Genomic DNA, 20,958 nt, shown 5'->3' on the forward strand with positions numbered 1-20,958 from the left:
ACCTATAAATATTAGAAAATACAAGCTTGTCGAACACTCTGTTAACAAAACCGTGTCTCAGGCACTCAGAGATTTTTAAACTTCTGTGACACAAATGGTGGGGTGTGTGCAGTCAATCAGCGAAACACAACCTCCTGCACGACTAACAGGATTGGAAGACATGCAGTAACCCTGCACATCCGAACTTTTCCATCCTCAGAGGCAGTTTACAAGCTCCCACCTAAGCCTGGACTACCAGGCCACCTCTCCATGAACCAACCATGCCAAGTAACAATCAGCCTCAGAAATGGGCTACTACATATTCTAAGCACCACTCAGCCCTGAGCCCCTACAAGCAAGACCTCAGCTTCCAACAGGAGGGAACAGAAAGTGATCAGAGAATGTGCACTGAGAGGGTGTATCAAGCTTTCAAATCACTGAGGTTGTTAAAGAAAGGAACATCTGTCTATGGAGCCATTCTATATTTTTAATTGACAATCCCATTGCCCATCAATGAATTCCACTCATGGGACTTTGATTTAATTTTTTTTCCCCCGAGGTTCTGCAAATAGGTTTTTGCTTCAGCACTATTAACTTGTTTGAATCAAAGCAGATGTGTTAATGTTATTCAATTTATTATTTTTTTTAATAAAAAAAACATAGTTTTGATTAGTTGGACTAATGGCACATTTACCTGTATTCTAGGTTTTCCTCTTTTATATTTGTTTCTTGTTAGAGAACAGAAATTTTATCAAACATAATCCAAATTTAGATTACCCAAATAATGAAGGATGGCTTTCCTCCCCCCCCCCCCCCCCCCGAGATTTAGACAAATGGCAAATTTTGATTGCCTGCAAAAATTCATAATAGGAGAGCTGCATAGTGGTTTTTTTCATTTTAAATTAGAGAATTTGCTACTAACATGCCATATGCTGTGTGATATGTTTAACAGAATGTTACACTTCTAATTGCATACCAATCAAGGGCTCGTATTTTCCAACAATTAGCAGAGTAAAGTATAAATTTCCTGGTGTCATTGGTGCTTTCAGGCATCCAGCAGAGCCTACGATAGTTTAATCCACACATCTTCCAAATCACAAACATCATTTGGCTTCAGTAAGAGACCTCCAGACAAGACTGAAAAGGAGAGGATGGGCAGAGAGGAGAAAGAAAGATGTATTTCTACTGACAGCCCCATCCTTGTATCTTCCCAGGATTGCCCACATAAGTTCTAGGACATTCAACAGCAAAAATGGGGTAGGGATCTCAGCTGGGATTTTATGGAGTCAGCTGGAAAAATCAGGAAACAGCTCTCCAGGTAGAGCTCAATAACTTCCACTTTTTTAGGAAGCAGAAGGTATCCAACCCTGATTTTCACCATACAGCTTTCAAAAGTTTTAAAGACATTTTAGGCTGACTACGGTTCATTATTTATTTGTATCTACTAACTTACTTGCTGATATTCAAATTTCACTAACAATGATGAGTCTTCCTATCATATCATTTATTATTTATGATGGAGCAGGAGTGAGCTACTTAATGAATAGCAAGATGACTTGGATTCACTTTAATCCCTGTTTCAAAACAGAAGGAATCTCCAGTGACTTTTCTCCCAGACATTATTACATACAAGTCAAATTTTACTGAGTAAAATATTTACTTGTGTTCATTCCAGTGTTTGCAAACTTTATTAAATTCAGTTTGCCATCAGAATATGAAGTAATGATAGTTAAAGACTAATCACAAATCACTGTTTATAAAGATATTGTGCTATTAATTGCCAGATACCATGTACTCAAACTTAATTTCGAGTGAAATGCTCAGGGCAATTCTACTTTAGCACTGGAAATATCTGAACCTGCACTTCCATCTCCTGTTTCATCAGTGGTGTCTCATAAAACCCCTTCCTGCAGCCTCCTCTCTAGATGTTAGCATGTCAAGAAAGGCACAGAAGTCATCACTACAGTGTTTCAGTTGAAAGCTCCTTCCCAAAGGTAATTCAAAGGCTCCATAACTGCAAGTTTGTGTGTGGTATTACCCAAGGGTATCCAAAAGATACTGGCACATGGGAATATGCACGTTCTTAGCATGATCTTCCATGAATGAAGAAAATAACTGAACATTCAAGGGTCACATTTGGAACCTGTGCAGCTGAGAAATGTCCCCTACCCACACAGAATAGTGAGTTTATAATTAGAAAAGTAAACTATAATATAACTGAAGGCACAGACAACCTGCTTCCAAAGTCCAAGGGAGCAGCATTTCAGTACCTACAGAAAACAAAGTGTGGATAAAATGCAGTTCCTGGGCAAAATAACATCGTTGTTTTACTGCAATTTTTTGGTCCCTTAATCATTAAATTTAGACATGTAACAATTTTTTGCTGAGTTAGTGTCATCAAACCATCCAACTTAATTTGACTAAAGGTTTGCTGACTGTTATGGCTCTCTGTGGCAAATAAACAGCTCCACAGTCTGAAACTCCAGATGAATGACAGAGGTAAATGCCATCTGTGGTACTTTACATAAATTAGATAAAACAACTGGATTGTTACCAAGTTGCCAGCACCAATGGAATGCAAAAGACACTTAAAAGGAGAACAAGAAGGATTCAGAATGATGATATTAAGAGTTCATAATCTTGCACAATACATTGCCTAAGAAACATTTCATTGCAAGAACAGGAGGGAACCTGTGCAGGCTAATTCTGCATGATGATCAAGTTGCTGGGTTGGTTTTTTTTTTTTTTTACTCTCTCAAAATAACAGAAGAATTTCATTGTCTGCCACCATGCCTTCTGAAGAACAGCTTCAAGATTATCATCACCAACCTCTGTGACAAGCTGCCTCCCCTATCAGACGTGTGTCACTGCATGTCACAGTCCTCTCCTCTCTGCTCATTTTTCCTTGTCTGAATCACGCACAGCTTCCTCAACAGACCCCCCTGTACAAAACCATGTACTGTGACAGCCAGAAAGCCAAAACAATTCCTCACAAGCCAACAATCCTGTACTGCTGCATTTTCATTCCTTGACTCGTGTCATCCCAGCATGTTTTTTACCTTTGTGGAGTATGTATTGGCTGTGCAGCGATTTCTGAGTATTACTGATCCCAAAGGACTGCATGAACTGTGCTACAACCTTCCCAAAAATGTGACTACTGTGTAACAAAAACTAACCTAAACTCGAAATTCACCTGCATGACTGGGGTCCTGAACAACTGCTGAATTTCCAGCCAGTAAGGCTTCACACCGCTTTATTACACTATTGGTCATGGTGCTGAGTACCTGAAACTTGCAATGTTAGCAAAATTAATTTCTAAAAATGTTAGTGGCCTAATTGTTTTGCATTTACCTAAAGTGACTACATTATTATCCACCTTACACATTCAAGATTCTACGAGAGAGACATTAGAGAGACAGCAGCAACTTTCTGAACGCTGTGTTTGTTACTCACATTGGTCTTAATACGTGAGCTTTGATACGAGCCAGAAGGTTTAACAAGCTGGATTTACTCCATCACTGCCGTTTCAAATTCATGTTTGTGAGAAGGCAACCTTGGTTTCAACAGTTTACACCATGTTCTGTGAAATACTAAATATTCACTATGACTTTGGTGGTTAATAAAGGACAACAGAGAGTCTTGGAAATGAAAGCACAGATTCACTTTAAGGCAGAGATCATTAAGGATCCCTGTCAGGAACAATGCTACGGAAGATCTAAGCTTGTCAACCAGATCTAAGAAAACAAAAACCACACTTTTCACCAGACACAGACAAAGGCTACTGAGATAATTGTGGGGTGGGAAATTAAAAAAAAAAAAAAAAAAACCACATGCTATCAAAGGGACTGGGAGAGTCAGTCCTGACTGCTGTCTGGAGATGCACAAAAGAAAGAGCAAGAGTGATAAAAGGCAAACATCAGAGACTGAGAAAAGCTGTTTAAACTAAAGAACAATATTGACATGAGAACAAAAGGGCTGGAAATGAGTCACAAATAAATTTAATCTTGAAATTCCTACTCGCAGCAAGGATCTCAGACGGAGCTCAATAAGTTTACAAAAGGCTCTCCAAACAAAATGATATTGAGACACCTTCTGCAGTCAACTTCTGAATTAAATAACATAAAGATGCACATTTCATGTGACGAGATTAATTTAAAGCAATACTCAGACAATACAAAGCACTATCTACCAAGCACCCGTGAACAACAAATAATTTCCTTCAAATACAGCTGAAATTTTTAACAAAAATATAGTTCATAATTAGTGAACGGTGAGCACATTTCTGAGTAATACCTTAATTGGGAACAGATGTTCAGAAACCCACTGGCTGACCCAGCAAGTTATACAAAATTATACTCACTAGGAAAGCAGAAGAGGTCATTTTGACTCTTAACAGGCAAAGTTCAGGATGTTCACTACAACTGATAACTGTTCACTGACCTTATTTTCATCCCAGTCACGAAACTTAGATTTATGTTTCTCACTTATTTTTCATTTTCTTTGTTTCACAATCACCGTTTGGCTATTTGATTAGTGAGAGAAACCTGGATGTTTTCTTTCTGGAAGTGAAGCATACATAGGAAAAACTGACCATAAAGCAAGAGGTGATGCAGTTTTGGGGAGTTAAACACCATGAAGAAGCTCACTAGGCAGGACTGCGTGGACACTCACCCTTGTGGGCTCATCTCCTGTTTTGAGAGGTTTCTACACGGGCCTGAACTCCTGGGTGCAGTGAAGGAGCTATAAATATGCCTCATTTTAAACAAGGGGTTCTGAATTCAAGTGATCTAATGTGCAAAGCCATGTTTTATTGGCTAGCAGTCCGAGTTCTGAGCAGGGCAAAGCCCAAGCCAAGAAGCCCTGACAGATCCGAGCTCTGATCCCCCTGCTCAGCAGTGCTCCAGCTGGAGTCTGGAGTTTGTGTGCAGCATCAAACCAACTCTGAGACTTCATGTCCCGCTAAAACAAATTTGCTAAATGCTCCCACAGCTGGGAGCACTGCTGGAAGGCTTCCAGCCAGCACCATTTGAGGCTGGTGGCACTCGCTGCTGCTCTGAAGTTTCTGATTTATGGTCTCCAACACTTCTAATACCTGGGTTTTTCCTTTAACTTGAACAACCCAACCCCATCTCTCACTCAGAAAACTGACAGTTGACTCTTTATCAAAGCACAGAAATGTAATTATCCTTTAACACTGCTTTTAATTATTGAGGATTGCTGCTGCTGCTGCCTTTTTTTCTTTCCCGAAGTTTTCACATGAGGCAACCAATTATTTCTCTGTGTAATTCCAGATACTGCTGAGACATTTTACCCTTTCTATATCCTACTACCACTTTTAATTAAGATTTTTCCTTATTTCATCTCATGTGTCTGGCCTTGATATAGAAATTCTGTAACAGCTCTGTATGTGTTTGATATTATTGAGCCACAACTTCATATGATACCATACTAAATGTAATGAGTAATAAAAACCAACTTGAGTATCACTTGATGAAAGTCCTTCTGTACAAAGCCATCCTACAGAACACATTCGCTCAGCTCCTCTTTTATACCCTAAAATAGAAAAAAAATAGCCCTTCTCCTTCTGTAACTTCTTTTAATGTGTCAATAGGTAATCAGAAATGTTACTGAAGTGAGCCTGAATTTCTGCTTAGTAAGGAAACAGGTATTAAATAAAAATTAAATTAAATAAAAAATAAGCTCCCTATTGAGTATACAGTCTGAAGAAACACACACAGTCACAGCTCAAGAAAGGTTTTGTTTGATGGGTTTCCTTTGTAAAACAAAATCAATTAATGATTCAAATCAACCAAATGAAATTAAATTTTATGATTGTTTAATCCAAAATTCTTGGGTAAAAGAAATAAGTAAAAATACATTTAAAAAACCCCACCAAAAGTAAAATCTAGTTCTGATATTATTTTACTGAAGGTACAATGGATAGATGTGACAGGCTAAGAAAAATCACAAAATGGAGGGAAAAAATCTCTTATGCTAAAAAAAAAGACAATTAGCTGTCAAATTTGAAAGAGAAAGACTAAAAAGGAGAAAATGAGAGAACATGAAAGAGAGCACTTCAGTCAAAACGTGTGTTTCTTCATACAAATCTGTCTGTTCTGGTCTCTGCTTGTACTGTCGAGTTGGAAGCTATTAATTTCAGAATTACAAGGCTTATTGAGCTGGATTTATGTTCTTTGCAGTTGTTAATTCACTTCTGCTTCCTTGATGAAATAAAGGACTACTCCAGAATGAGCAGTGAAAGTGAAACCTACTTCCCTCCCCTCAAAACTTCCACTTCTACTGATGGGAGGTCACACTGGCCTTAACCAGTGAGTCAAACTACACAGGGCGGGGGAAGAATATGTGCAAAAATACTTGGAAAATCTTGCTTCAAGTAAAATACAAAACTAAGGCAGAAACGTTCAATTCATCTTAATTAAGTACAAACTTTAAACTGCGGCAGAGAACACGAGCACTTCTACGGATAAGACATCACGGTGCAGTGAAATGATACAATTTATTAGTAAAAGAGAGTCTGATCCCAAGCACAACACAGCCAGTGAAACAACTGCCCCATTTACGGCATCCATGGCCTCCAGTTCCAAGCACGTGTGTTATTTTTTCTTCATCAAATAAAACAGAAGCTGAAAAATGTCAGAACCCAGAGAAGGAAAGCTCAGCCTGTGCATTCTGGACTCCCTTCTGGTTTCCTGCCCAAAACCAAATCACACCTTAAGCCTGTGCTACACGGGCTATTCAAAGTATTCCTCCACCACAATTAGCATATTTTCCATTTCTCATTCTCTACACACTTAGCTGTACAATTCATTTAATTGCTGGGCAATTAAAATCTTGCCTGATCAAAGCATTTTTCTTGCCTCTCTTGTTAATACATACATCTTCTGATCTCTTTTCCATTTTTTAATTGTCCACAAGCTGAAGGATAATTTTTTTCTGAATTTTTATTTAAATGGTATCTTCTGTATCCATCAAAGTAATAGAAATTTATTTCTCTGCAGATTCACTGATAGTTTTTCATCAACGACTTTACAAGAGAGCTGTTTTGTCTTTTCAGTCTTCTCCCTTACAATTATCTTTACACAGCTCTTTTTGAACACATTGTCATAATTATTCCGGTTGCTTTTCATTTTTTAATTTGGATGTTGAATTAATCTATTACTCAATTTACTTCTAACAATGCCTAGAAAATTAGGTACCTTGAATAACCGCGTAACAATTTATCATCATTATGGTGTTCCTCAATCACCTGTTATGGCTTCACTGAAATGTCATAGGCAATACTCCTGCAAAGAAGTAAACTACTCACAGCTGCTCTATTTTTTTCCCCCTTAAAAATATAATGGTTTTGTAAATGAAATATCGAAAATGAAGTCCCACCTCTGCAGTTTTTCTCCCCTCCTTGAGACCTCGGTCCTCTGATGGATTCCTGGAGATCAGTCAACTCTTGATTTTGCTAATTAAAGGAATGCAGCTCAGAGATACTGAAACTCAAAGCAAGCAAAACTGGAGATGTCCACTGAACTCACCTGCCAGATTTACTGAGCTTTGGAGAACTGATCGAGCTTTATCCAGTGCAGTATCTCTACAGCATAAACCTGGCAATAAATCTTCATTCCTTGATCACCTCCAAAACTTTAAATTTTCCTACTCTGGTTTGATTTGAGCTCTTCAGTAAGAAGCTTCCCATGGGAGGTTTCAGTACAGGCTTGGACAAACATCACAAACCATTGCTGAATTACTCTGGTAGCTCAGAGACTCTTCAATAATTTCCAGTCACTTCAGACAGTAGACCTGAACTTGTAGTAGATTTCTTCGTTACCACTCTCAGAACAAATAACATTCTTTTCTGGACTACATTTCACCCATTTCATTTATGGTACTTTGGTTTTGGAGATTACTGCAAGATGATAAGAAATACAGAGGGATGACAGGATGAGGGGCAAGGGTTCCAAACTAAAGATGGTAGGTTTAGGTTGGACTTAAAGAAAAAAATTCCCTACGATGAGGGTGGCAAAACAGTAGAACAGGTTGCTCAGAAACTCTGTGGATGTCCTGTCACGGGAAGTGTTCCAAGTCAGACTGGATGGGGCTTTGAGCAACGTAATCTGGAGTCCTAGATGTCCCTGCCCAGGCAGGGGTTTGGACTAGACGATCTTTGAAGAGCCCTTCCAATCCAAACCATTGTGTGATTCTGTGCAGAAGCCTCATCTCCTTTCAGAGAGATGCTGGTGCTTATCTTTTAGTCATCAGAATACTTTAACAGTTTATTCCTCCTCCTCCTCCGATCTGCTTTTCTTTTGTCTATTTATTTTTAAAGCAAAAGTCAGTAATGATTCACACTGGTGAGTCCCAGACCAGTACTCAAGACTTCTCCATGAGCATCCATTACCTCATTTTCCCTCCTGCCTCTTCTCACTTCTTCCTTAGAAGTGCTGGACCTGCCAGTTCTTTCAGAAATCTGATATGAAGTAACCACTGGCCCTCCACCCAACCTCTCTCAAGCTGTCTGTCCTCACATAAGAGGTTTTGTTAATTCACTGTCACTTTAGGGCGCTCTCTTTATTCTTAGCATCTTTTCTTTGAAATCACTACCGATCCTGTTATGCCTAAAACCTTTTCTCTACAAGTTTTTTTTTCTTTCCAGTTTTGAACAACCAAGGCTTCGGCAGGAATTAGAAACGACACCAGATTCCAAACATATCACAGAATAGTGTATTTTGACATGCAAGACCATTATCTGTGTGCCAGATGCCCCAGTTTCATCAAATTACTCCATTTTTTTCTATGCACTACCCCAGTCCCTCAACACTTCCCAGGAACTGAAGCATGTTGCTTGTTTGACATTGCCAAAATATCCTCCAAAACAGCCCGCACACAAGCTGTTATGATATGAAAGTGTTCCCACCTCTCTTGGATCTTAAAAATAAAAATGAAAAACCTGAAGAGTCTTCTAAATGGATGAGAAAGGTCGGTTACCTTGTAAAATCCATTTATTGCCAGATTGTTTCTCAATTTCAGTCTTCCTGTGAATCAGACTGTGATTTTCTACCTCACAGACAGCTTACTCTTGAGATTTTCTGGCTAACACTCCTGGTATCATCTTTCTAATTATGATAATGGCCAGACTACCGTAATTCTAAAATAGAAATAATTAAAGAATATTTTAGTTTGATGAATGAACCCAATAACACCCATCATTTTTCTCAAGGGCAGACCTTTATACACCCTGCTGATCTCTCTGTATCTCCAAGCTTGTATCTATGTAATATAAATGGTCCTGTCTAGGGCCTAGGAGGGGTCTGTTTATTAAAGGAGAAAGTAAAACTACTTCCTTACAGTTCCCCATTAAAACTAGTCTTTGAATAAACATCCAAGACAGCCTTGGAATTTCAGGAATGAGAGAAGAGCAGCACTGAAGGACTGCCATGACTAAAGTAAATGGTCATGTGCGCAGAGATCCAGCTCATCTCGTGTTAACTGAGTTCATGGGGACAACAAGCTATCAGGGTGTCAGGCTGGCATCCAAAACACAGGCTTGGAGGTGTAGCATTTCCTCACCTACTCACTGAAAGATGCTTTAAGTCATTTTCCCCTGTATTCAGGACGCTGCTGCAATCTGTAAGGGTTAATCACAGAAATTATGGTCTAAGGTCAGGTTGGAAAATGCAAAACAAAACAGGTGTGTAGTTCAGTCATTACTATTTAAGACCAGTAACCTGTGAAAATTGACTCTGATTTGGTGCTCTCTAAAACATGCAATAAATTATTAAGAAAATTAATCTTTTAAAGTTTTGCTTCCATAAGATGTCTTGTGAAACTTAACTGGACCAAACTTCCAAACAAGCTGTAATGAACCATATGCTCATAGAACTCTTCAAAATACTTTTACATCTGCCTCTCCTGTTGATTCCAGATACCTCTGAGGGACAATTTAAAGCCACCTTCACTTCTGAGTTTTTTAGTTCTCTCTAAGTACAATATGCCAACATGATGTAGGTAGACAGACCCTTTACTGTAAGTAAATAATCAAGACCTTGGTTACTGACCATCACTTTTCTTATTTATGATCTGAGCAGAATTCAGCAGCAGTGATTTTAGTCCTCCCTGTAATCTCATAGTAGGAAATAAAATACACTGCATTGTGAAAAGGCAGCCATGATTTATTTAAACATTATAAACCGTCTTGAAATTCATATTTTTCATGAGGAAAGAAGGGAATAATTAATGAAATGAGTGAACGAAATAAAAGAATGAATGAAAGCAAAAAGCTATTTCTGGACTTCTTCCACGGTGAAGCTTGACAAATGCAAGTTTCTTGGAACATTTTTGTTAGCAATACTAGAGTTCATGTATAATCATTGATTTTCAGTTACTCAGTTCCTACAGAGAAAGAAAAGCATTTGCCTGATATATTAAAACCTCCAGCACTTTTCAGTGGGGTCTACAGTTCTAAATTCCTAAACGAAATTTCCCTAATAAATCTTCATTCCTCGTATGAGGATCATCAGCAAAACACGTCTATATCTTGTGATTGCAGGCAGTGAAGGAAGTAATGCTTGTTTTGCTTTATGGAGGAGAACTTACAATAAGTTTCTCTTGTGAAATTTGCTTACAGCCTTCAAAGCGCCAGGAACCTCTCACCTCAGAGGAGCTTCTCATCTGAATGTAGGAATATCCCAAGTCTGGCCTGTTCCAAGTTCAACCAACAGTCTATTTCGAGCTCAGCCTATAAAGTTCTGTGCGTGCGTTTGGACCGGCGATCGTTTTGTTACGAAAAGCAGAAGAGCACCATCAAACCTGAGAAGTGTTAGCTCCCAGAATTCTGCTTCCTTGCAAAACTTAGGGACACAGATCAAACAGAGATTAAAAAAAAAAATCTTGCACAGGCAGCAACTACAAACACCTCGGTCAGATCCTTTTCGAATCAAACCGTGGGGCTTGCACGACACACAGGTTTGGTTCTGATCATTAAACTCTGCAGGCTGTGTTTCCTTGATTTGATCACATTAATATATTCACCTTAAAACCACACCGGTGCCTGCATTTGGTTTGTTGCCCAGCAGTAAAGAGAAAATACGTCATAAATTTTAGAGAACATTGAACTTGGTGGTGGTTCAGCAAGATTATGTTTTTCAATTACATGTGATTTACTAACCTGCCTAACAGACAACTTCATTTTACAGAGATGTCCTAAATCTTAAAATCAATCTTAACAACACATTAGGAACTCTCACTCTAGCCTTTGATATATTTTCTGGGTTTTGATTTCCTCATGCCTTAAATATTTTTCCCTTTCCCAGTCACTTAATTATATGAAATGACAACAAAATTGTTCTCTACAAGTCACTTTTTCCCCCTCCCTCTGACAACTTTCAGAGGTAACTTCTTACCCTCAGACCAAAATTTCAATGTCACCAACTTTTAATTCTACTCTTTGCCTTGCATTTCATGAAAAAAGGACAGGATTGTCAAACTTACATGAAAAATTATTTCAATATGCTTTCCTAGTTTTAGAGATGTAATATTAACTATTCTATGAATTAAATATGCCAAATTTAAAGGAATTTTAAAGTGCAGTTTCTACAAATTTGAATAAGATCCAGTCATTTTTTTAATCAAAACCATGTTAAATATTCATTCAAGCTTCACTGTGAGCACTTATAACAGAGTAAACCCTTCAATGTAACCATCAATATAGCAAAATCCTCAAATAATCATGGAAAAAATTGTATTGCATAAAACTAAGCCAAATTTTTAGCCAATATGTGCAAAAGAATACACTACAATGATGGCTAGTAGCAAAGAGTTCACACTAAAATACAAGTTATTGCTAACATACAGATAAAACTCAAAGCAAAGCCAGGGTGTGATTACAAACAGTGTGAAGATTAAAAAAAAAAATCTGGCTGACGCTACAATATCACAGTATTTTTAAAGTATCTTAGCAGTGACAGCTGTCCAAAATATTGTACAAGGCAGGATGACAAAAGAAAATCTGTAGACTGTTCTCTAATTTTATATATTTTATATATATAATTTTATGTATTTATATTTAATTATATTTTTGTATATATTTTTATATAATAGTCCTCTTGAAGTAGAAATATTAACAGTCAAAGAACAAGATCACTTGCATACACTGACCTCATTACCGGTACTCAGATCACTACCCCGAAAAGAGCTGATTCTTACAAGGCAGTTAAAGGTCAATCACTTCAAAATATCAAGGGAAAAAAAAACACAGGGAAAACAAAAGTTGCATTACACTGTAGATCACTTGAAACTCATAACATTTTTCCATGCCTGTAAGAGTTGAATAGGAAATATATTCTGGCACCAAAAGAGAATTTAAGCTCCAAAAAACAGTTACGTCACATTGTCTAAATACGTGTGTACACACACACCCGTGGTTGTCCAGACATTCCAACAACTCCCATCTACCAAACTAATAATAACAATCTTTTAATTCCTCCTCCATCCTACACATTAATAAAACCAAAATCATCCTGTATTGCCACGGCACAGAGTCTGGAGGTAGGGTAGGAGCTTTCCTTGGGATGACTTCAGGTAGGGCCACCACACTAGCAAAGGTTGAGCTGCTGAATATTCAAAATTATGCTTAATTTAAAGAAGCTAGAATTTCTCCATTGCCTTTAATTTTCAATTTTTGCTTTTTTAAGTAAAATCAGGCACTTAATCGAAATGTCCTTTTCAATAATCTCCACAGTGAGCTACAGCTTCTACATGGACATACTTTGTATGTTATACAAAATAGATAATGTTCAATAGCGACTTAAGACGGAGAAAAAATAGACAGAAAAGTTAACTAAACTTCTGCAAAACTGAACTGCCCACAAGGAAACATGATACATAAGTTGTGGACAACCAAGTATTTGATATCCCACAGGACGTCCCTTTCCCTGCTTCATTTAATGTAGAAATTTAACACGTCCAACACTATCAGTCAAGAGACTGTGCTTCAGAAGATTCTGCAGTTACGAAGCAGAGAATATCACAGAGCTTTGGCTGAAAACTAAAGTACCTGGGACTCTTTAACTGAATTGATCAACAGCCTGAGAAATAACGAGCTCCACAGGCAATCAGATTTTACTGGAAAGCAGTGCTATGTTCATGTTTGTCAGCGAGTTCATCAAAGAACGTCACCATTCAGGCAGGAATGCCAGGTGAATCACTCCTGTGATTTGAAAAGCCTCCTTTACTAAGAAAATAGTGGAATTTGGCATAAAATGAAAAGAAGAAAACCAAGTACACAGGGAAAGAAGAAAAGCACGTTTTTCAATCCAATGTCCCCTTTGGAACTGCCAAAGGAAAGTTTTCAGACACAGAACCCAGGGTACAAATGTATCCATGGCTGATGCTGCTCTGCAGACCTAAAAACTGACTTCTCTGAGCTCACAACACACACCTGCCACAAACCATCGTTTTACAGATGAGAACCAGGGCAATCATGGCCAAATCCAGTAGGTGATGTGAGCAAATGCTGCCAAATCCTTGAATCCTATGAAGAACTGAGGCAGCGATTTCAGGGACAGCTGATTATGCTTAAAGAACAACATATTTACAATAAACAACTTTAAACCATTTTTAATCTTCCCATCTATAAACAAAGTGCTCACAGGTTTTAACACATGAGTTGAGGATGGTTCACATGCTTGAAAAAATCCCAGGCAGTTCAAAGGGTACACAAATACTGGAGTTTGGGGTTGTTTTAGTTTTAGTAGTAACATAGACAAAAGTGATGGATCACTGTTCCTTAAAACTGATCCTTTCTAGCTCATCAAAGTATTAAAACACAGAGCACAGAGTCAATTTTGCTTTAAAAGCAAAAGCTGTGGAAACAATTTTCTGATGACGTGAGGACTTTCTCTGCAATTTGTAACTGACATAGAATTGTTGGGGATGAAACATTCCATGTTCCAAAGCCTCTTAACAAGCCTTTCTGAGAACCTCAGAGAGTAGTCACTTTATTATGATTCTTCAAAATTAAATTAATTCAATTTTTCATTGTTGGAACATCATTCTAAATGCACAATTAAGATAAATAGTTCTTCCACACTACCCAGAGTAGCAACTTTTTCTGTACCTAAAAAGTTAGTAATGCAAATGTCTAGATCATACTAAGGCATAAAACACAAAGTACATTACTATTCCATTTAAAAAAAAAAAAGAAAAGGAAAAGAAAAAAAGGAGAGAAATTATTTTCAAACCACACACTGCCAGGCAAATGGAAACTTTAAGTATCAGCCACCTCTCATACATAACAAGCAGGACTGCAAATTACAGGAAAAAGTGCACGGTCAGGTTTCATATCTACTATCGCTGAACAGTGGCACTCAAAATAAAATAGATACCAATTCTACGTTTATCTTCAGCTAAGTAAAATATCTAAAGGAAAATAAAATTCCTATCAAATTCTCCTGTATCAGAGATTGCCAGTAAATGAAAACATTATCATTCTCGGGCTGCTAAAAATTACAAGCCAGTACATCCCCTAAAAAGATCATCAATCGATTCTGACACTACTCACCCCACTGGAGAGGAGCCAACTGTAGATGCTCCAGGACCAGCTGATTAAGAACTCCTTCCACACTTGCTTCCCCTTCACGCTTCAAGGAAGGGTAAATTGGAATTAAGGAAAATTTTGTTTCAGAGAGAAAAAGGGCACGTAATATGTACAACTTTTACGATTGCAAATCGAAACTGCAAGCAAGAGATTCTTTAAAGGTTAATGTTGCATTTGGTTAACTAACCCATGCACTGATCAATAAAAATTACAGTAGTTGATAACTTCAGAATATAGGTACTTAATTCCACAGAACAGTGTTGAAGCAAAGGTAAAATACACCTGAACCATAATAAAACACAAGGGTAAAAGAGTCTGGAAGCTGTAAGAATGCAAAACCTGTAAGTCTGTGGCGCAGGATGGGAATTCAAGGTGATAAATTAGGAACAATCTGAGAACAAAAAGGTTAAAATTGAACAGGGCAACACGAAACAGAACAAATGTCTGCTAGGACAGCATTTAATGCTGGCTTGGTGCCAGTTCTGGGGAGGTACAGGGATGTTGGACAATGCAGTGACAGTGCCATTACTGAGGGCAAACGTACCAGGACCACACAGGTACACAACCTGAAAGCTTTCCTTCCTACCCTGCATGAGCTGAGAAACAAGCTCAGACTGAAATGAGAGAAAATGAGAAAATTGTTGTTCCTCTAAGGACAGCGAAGCACTGAACTAAACTGTTGGGAAAAGGAGAATCTCTTTCAAAAGGGCTTCAAAACAGGTTGCACAACAAACACTGAAATAACAGCATAGGCAATATCCAACGAAACACAGAGACAGGACCATCCATTTAAACAAATTAACGGTAATTTCATGTGATGTGCCAATGACAGCAACGTGCATTTGTAACAGGAAGAGCACCGGATTTCTTGGTTCCAATTCCCTGAATTCAGGAAGGCACAGAACTCAGAGGGCTTTGGAGCACGGGCAGGTGTCAGCACCATCCTGTATTCAGCCAAGGTTGCACTTTGGTGGGATTTTGTACCATGAGGAGCCCCTGTCCTGCTGAGGGTGAGAGAAAGAAGTGGAGGTGGAGCAAGGATGGCTCCCTCGTAGATGCACATGAGCTTCTAGTGTGTGCTCTTACACCAGAACTGTACTTAACCAGCAAAACCTGCATCACCTTCACAGCTCAGCTCATGACTGCACAAAATGGGAGCATCACACAGAAAAATCTTCAGATGAAACACCCACAGATGAAGTGGTGTCCCACCACAATTAAAGGATAAGCTCCCAGGGAGATCCATCAAGTACTGGAACCATGTTCAGCAAACACACAGCAAAAAATGAGAGGATATCTGAGCTTTTATAAACAGCTTCTAAATGCGACCAGTCATTTTTCTGCAAAACTCTGGAAAGAGAGGCACATCATCTGACTGCTAGAGTATGTACTCACCTATGTCATTTAAAAGAAAATTAACAAGTACTGCAGATAACTAATTTCTATCACAGGATATCATTTCACAGGCTCTACATAAGATTTAAAAGAAAAGTCTTGAAGCCTCAGAACGAGAATAGATCTATCAATTAGTGACTGAGATTCAGGAGCTCAAGGAGATGACAGAAGAGGAAAATCAATATACTGTACAAGATTCTTGCCATTATTTTTTAAAATATTCTCATTAAGCCCTGAAAAATGTCATAAATAGCACTTCTTTTTTTCCCTGAAAAGACCACAAATAAAGAATTCACAAACCTCTAAGAGTCTAAAAAGCTGTAAACACCATTAAAGAAAAGCATCTATTTGGAAAACTGAAGGCAGCAGAGTATCACCTTAGAAGAACATTGCTGCTGAAAAATAAGACTCAGAACACCAACACAACTGAGTAATTTCCACAGAACAAACTAGAGGATAGAGAATGCATAATTGGGATTACTTCACAGAAACAGCAAATAAATAATTCTGTTATCACATCTTTAATGTAAGGAACATAAGTTAGAGAAAACACTAATAAAAAGGCAGTATTTAAAAGACTCTTTTAAACAGTGGCTGCCATTAACTGTAACATTAAACTAACTTAACTGTAATTTACTTACAACTGGCTCACAGTGGGGCCTGGAATATTACAGATTTTTACTCCTTTATGTCTCAGGTAACAGTACAGAATTGCTATAAAATAGGTGATCCTCTATACTTTATCATTGGTAAGTGCTGTCAAAGCAGATCCAGGTATTCACATGTAGAACATTCACTCTGGAAGGTAAAGCCAGGAGCATCTGGAGTGCTGTGTCCAGTTCTGGGCTCCCCAGCACCAGAGAGATCCGGAGCTCTTGGAGCAGCTCCAGTGGAGGGAAACAAAGATGCTGAAGGGACTGGAACATCTCTCTCCTGAGGAAAGGCTGAGGGAGCTGGAGCTGTTCAGCCTCAAGAGGAGACACTGAGAGGGGACCTCCCCCATGTCTGTGAGTGTCTGCAGGGAGGGAGCAGAGGATGGACCAGGCTCTGCTCGGGGGGGCCCAGCAATGGCACAAGAGGAAGGGGCAGGAACTGATGCCCAGGAAGTTCCACCTGAACATGAGGCAGAACTTCTTTCCTGTGCAGTGACCCAGCAGTGGAACAGGTTGCCCAGAGAGGGTGTGGAGTCTCCCTCACTGGAGATATTCCAGACCTGTCCAGACACAATCCTGTGCCATGAGCAGAGAGGTAGGACCAGATGACCCCACTGTGGTTCCTTCCACCCTGAGCGTTCTGTGGCTCTGGGATTCCGTAAGGCTGGTCAGATCACACATGTCTTCAGGAAATAACCTGCATTTGTCTAATGAGATCACTGAATGAAGCAGCACAAGGGAGTTTGGTGGCAAAGGAGAGAACGGCAAGGTTGAGATGCAATCAAAGAAGTTGACTTGTTAAAACAAATTACGTGTTCACATGGACCTAGAGGGGCATCTGGAATTCTGTACCATTGATCTTTATCTCCTGACTATATTATCAGACAATCACATAAAATTGCTCATTATATGAGAAACACAAAACTGAACATTGCAACAAACCCATTACCTTGGAGATGAAAAGCGACCAAAATATGCAGTAAGAAAATGTCAAAGGGACAAGAGACAAAAGCTTAACTCAAGAGTTTGTGTATTTTCTAAGATAACCCTTGAGAAGTCAATGAAAGCAAAGCAGTTGGAACAGGGGTGGCCAATATACCCTTTCATTCCTAGCTCAAAGTCAAAGCTGATAAAAGACGCAAGTGTAAGATCCAGGATTTAAAATTCATTGAAAAAGACTGTACAGATAAACAGAAGCAAAGGCTGCCAAGGCTAAGTTTGACCTTGCAGGATCTCTCTACTTAACTAAACCTTCACACATTTTGCTGAAATCTCACTGTAATCACAAACCTGCTCTTCTGTAGGACTGTTGACCCTGCCCTCACTTCCTACAGTCAAATCTTTGTTATTAACAACACACGCACCAGCCAGGACTGAAACAACTGACTTCTGGTTTTCAGTGCAACTGTTCATATTTAACAACTCAAGACTACACTGTCAAATAGGCCTCAGAGCCAGAGAACACACAATCACCAGATGCAGTTAAAACAAACAAACAAACAAACAAAAAAAACCCTAATTTTTCACAGTCGACACCCTTGTTTCATGTTTCTGTAGCAACAGAACGAATATGATATAAATTGTTTCATACCAAAAACCTAAACAACAGTCAAGTGAACTAGTTATTTCCCCATGGAAAACTTTGGTCTTCTATACTCTCTGGATTGCCTAATGTGTAGCTGGGTACCCACAATTAGAACACAGCAAGTTATCTAAAATCTCCTGCTTAAAAAGACAATACATTTTAAAAAATGGTTTGTATCTGGGAAGTTACTCTTGTTTTTTATCCTTACAGCATTCCACATCTTGCATCTTAAAAAAAATAATTTTCAATACACATCTCCTTTGCAAATAAAACCAGGTGGAAGAATGCACATAATGATAAAAAATTAGCAAATGTTCATAAATAAGAATTTCATTAATTGAAAATAAATTTACATGATTAATGATCACATTTTACTTACAGCAGTAGCCCTAATCATATTTTAAGCTTTCTGCTTGATTATCGTTGTGGTACTTCATTATTAGAACTAATTATATACAGTTATTTGGGGTCCTAAATGATAGTTACTTTTTTGCAAACAATTGTTGTTGCTAAGAAGCTGCAGGGAAATGTAAGGAAACCTCCACTGGTGTACAGAAGTTCCGCAACACGTAATATCCTCATAACCTAAGATTCATAATTATGATCAAGATGAAGTCATCAAAAGCTGAATAGACACAGAAAAATGAATTTCAGTGACAGCAAAATCAGTGATTTGCTGTCAAGTAAATGAGATGGCTCAAGGTTCACTAATCTCAAAATCCTGATTGGCTACTTAAGATGATAAAATACAAAAAGCATTCATAATTTTTATGTATTTGGAAAATATGTCAGTGTTCAAAAACCTAATAAATAAGTGGAATTTATGAAGATTATTTAGATGAAAATCAGTGAAGAAAAGTTCCAAGTATCACCCAAGAAAGAATCAACAATCTATAAACTGGTATTTGGGAATTCAGTCAGTTGTGTTGAACTATGTGAAATAAAAAAAAAATCAGTCAGACAGGACACACTTGCAAAAGAATTAAAGAACAGTTCTCAGAGCAAACCTATTTGAAACCTGGGAAGTGCAGCTTTTATTCTGTGAGAAACCTCACCTGCAGTATTGCTCCCACCTTTGGACCCCACATATTGAGAAAAACGGAGCTGTACTGCAGAACAACATCAGCAATATGACTGCAAGAAAATGTGTTTCGAAAGAAATTTTAGGCAATTAGGTTTAAATATAGAAAAGAAAAAAACTGAGGAAGGGGCACAAAATACAATTTAAAAAATGTAAGGAAACATTGCAAATAGGACAGGCTTCCTATACATCACAGATATTAAGGCTGAAGTAAGGGGAAAAAAAAGTTTACCTATTAGAAAAGTTAAAAATGGAACATGATATTCAAGGTGGCACTAGAAGTCTCATTTTTTTCAAGGCTGTTAGGGCCAGGTTTAGAATATTTTCAAGAAAATGACCCCAAAATGTTATAGTCTCATTTCACTGAAATAGCAATTCCCTCACAGTACATTAGAAAATTCCTCTGGCTGCAAAAGAACCTATGGAGAGCAGGAGATGGAGGAAGGAAAAGGAGTTTAGTTTTCAGCAGTCATTCTCTGACCCAGCCCTCTGCCTGGCTGCACAAATCACAGAATAATTTATACTGAAAGGCAATTCCAGAGCCACTGTCCAACCCCGTGCTCAAAGCATGGAAAATACTGAAATTGCATCAGGTTGTTCAAGGCCCTGTTCAGAATTTTTTAACATCTTCCAAGACAGCAATTTTACAGCACTTTTGGACAACGTGTTCAAGCATTTGAGCACCCTCATTGTGGAAAGGAATTTTCCTAGCATCTAACTGGAATTTACCTGGCTGCAATTTCAGGACAGGCCTTGCTTGAAGAGCCAGATGAACTTTGTTGACTGCTGTAACTCTCAGGCTTTGAGGTTGTTCCTTGAGACCCATCAGCTCTCCTGGGACCAAGGGCAGCCTTCCAGGCAGTCTTCCAGTTTGACAAGGTCTCCTCAACTAAAGTCCAGAGTCATTATCCTGCTACTTGACCTCCTCACTTCCCTCAGGATACTGAACTCCACCATCTCAGGACAACTGCAGCCAAGGCTGCCATCAAACTTCACCTCTCCAACTGGATCTTCCTTATTTTCAAGTAGCAGATCCCACACAGCACACACCAAACCATTCCATCCAGCACCTGTACACTAAAAATGTCCATAAAGAAGTCCAGAAATAATCTAACCTGCAATTGGAAGACTTCTTCCAGTTCATCCCGCACTGCTTCTTGTTTGGGTGGCCTGTAACAAATGCACACCACCTCAGTCTGTTGGATGACTCTCCTTGACCCAAAAGCTTTCAGCTGGCCCATCCCTCCTTTCCTAACAATTCCCTGTGCACTCTGATTTCACCTCCACCTGCTTTTGCAAGCTCAGGTGTAAGCTGCTGACATGGGCCCTTGGTCACACCTCAGGGTGGATTCAGTGATTTTAAGTCATCTTAACCCATCACCTTCCCACGTTTCCCCTTCTTGCCCTGCTCTACAGACTCTGAGGCCCATCCTGAAAGGTACCAAGTTCCTTGTAGTTCATTAAGCAGCAGCAGCAAGAGTTATGACAAAAAAACAGACAAAAAACAAGCATAAATAACTTCTTGATGTTTTTCCTAGAGAAACCTTTCTGTTCTTCCTGTGAAGAATGTCCCACCCTCTGAACACTGAAAAGTCTTTGTTTACTCCTCTAAAAATGAGGATCACCTGCATGTGAACCAATTCCCTGAAATAATTCTGAA

At 38.7% G+C, this 20,958-nt stretch overlaps 1 protein-coding gene across 1 annotated transcript in view; it reads right to left on the reverse strand.

Annotated features, from left to right (window-relative positions):
* TRAPPC9 (trafficking protein particle complex 9) overlaps positions 1 to 20,958 on the reverse strand; it is a 444,311-nt gene that overhangs the window by 225,672 nt on the left and 197,681 nt on the right. The window contains exon 20 of the mRNA XM_027892205.1: positions 14,549 to 14,639. Within this exon, the coding sequence (XP_027748006.1) occupies positions 14,549 to 14,639 (91 nt within the window). The remainder of the gene's footprint in view (positions 1 to 14,548; positions 14,640 to 20,958) is intronic.

This window comes from Empidonax traillii, unplaced genomic scaffold (genome assembly GCF_003031625.1).
Source record: "Empidonax traillii isolate 1590-97213 ecotype Southwest subspecies unplaced genomic scaffold, ASM303162v1 scaffold342:size1861417, whole genome shotgun sequence".
NCBI classification, from domain to species: domain Eukaryota; kingdom Metazoa; phylum Chordata; class Aves; order Passeriformes; family Tyrannidae; genus Empidonax; species Empidonax traillii.